Consider the following 604-nt stretch of genomic DNA (forward strand, 5'->3'; position numbering starts at 1 on the left):
TTTTTTATTTAACTAGAATTGCCTCATAATTAATGCATCAACAATTTAAATTGCCTTACCATTAGTGCTTCATGTAAAATATAGGCAATTAGAGGCTCACTCATTCTCTCCCCCCTCTTCAGAAATCCTTTCACGAGATCAGTCACCGATCCTCCATCGCACAGCTAAAAAAGAACATTTCAAGAAGAATCTTAAAGTGGGCAGGTAGGACATTTTAAGGTCTTGCTATAGAAGGTTTTCCTAAAACATTTAAAATAATCATTCCAATTTTCCGTTTCAAATGATTACTCCCATCACAGCTTTTGTGATTTCATAAATGAAATGAACATATAAACTTATACCTGTATACAATTTAGCATTGGAATACAGTTTTCATATGAATTAATTTTAGATAGAACTTGGAGAATCACTGGGCTTGAATTTTAAATTCAAGGATAAGAATTATTCTACAAATTATTTGCAAATTTTAGGATCTAGGGCTTAAAAGCATTATTGATTTCTGATAGTTTAATTAATAGTGCAAGAGATTCTACAATTGCAATACACAGCTATATACTATTTTATATGTGCACTAGTTTAAAAATATGCCTCCTTTTTTGCAAAA

General features: G+C 30.6%; 1 protein-coding gene across 1 annotated transcript in view; it reads right to left on the reverse strand.

Annotated features, from left to right (window-relative positions):
- The window catches only part of MYO3A (myosin IIIA), a 242790-nt gene extending 242431 nt beyond the window's left edge, over positions 1 to 359 (reverse strand). The window contains exons 1-2 of the mRNA XM_012654857.1: positions 342 to 359; positions 60 to 164 (exon numbers count right to left, since the gene is read on the reverse strand). Of these exons, the coding sequence (XP_012510311.1) occupies positions 60 to 164; positions 342 to 359 (123 nt within the window). The remainder of the gene's footprint in view (positions 1 to 59; positions 165 to 341) is intronic.
- Between the last annotated feature and the right edge of the window lie 245 nt (positions 360 to 604).

This window comes from Propithecus coquereli, unplaced genomic scaffold (assembly GCF_000956105.1).
Source record: "Propithecus coquereli isolate 6110/MARCELLA unplaced genomic scaffold, Pcoq_1.0 Scaffold45, whole genome shotgun sequence".
Classification (NCBI taxonomy): domain Eukaryota; kingdom Metazoa; phylum Chordata; class Mammalia; order Primates; family Indriidae; genus Propithecus; species Propithecus coquereli.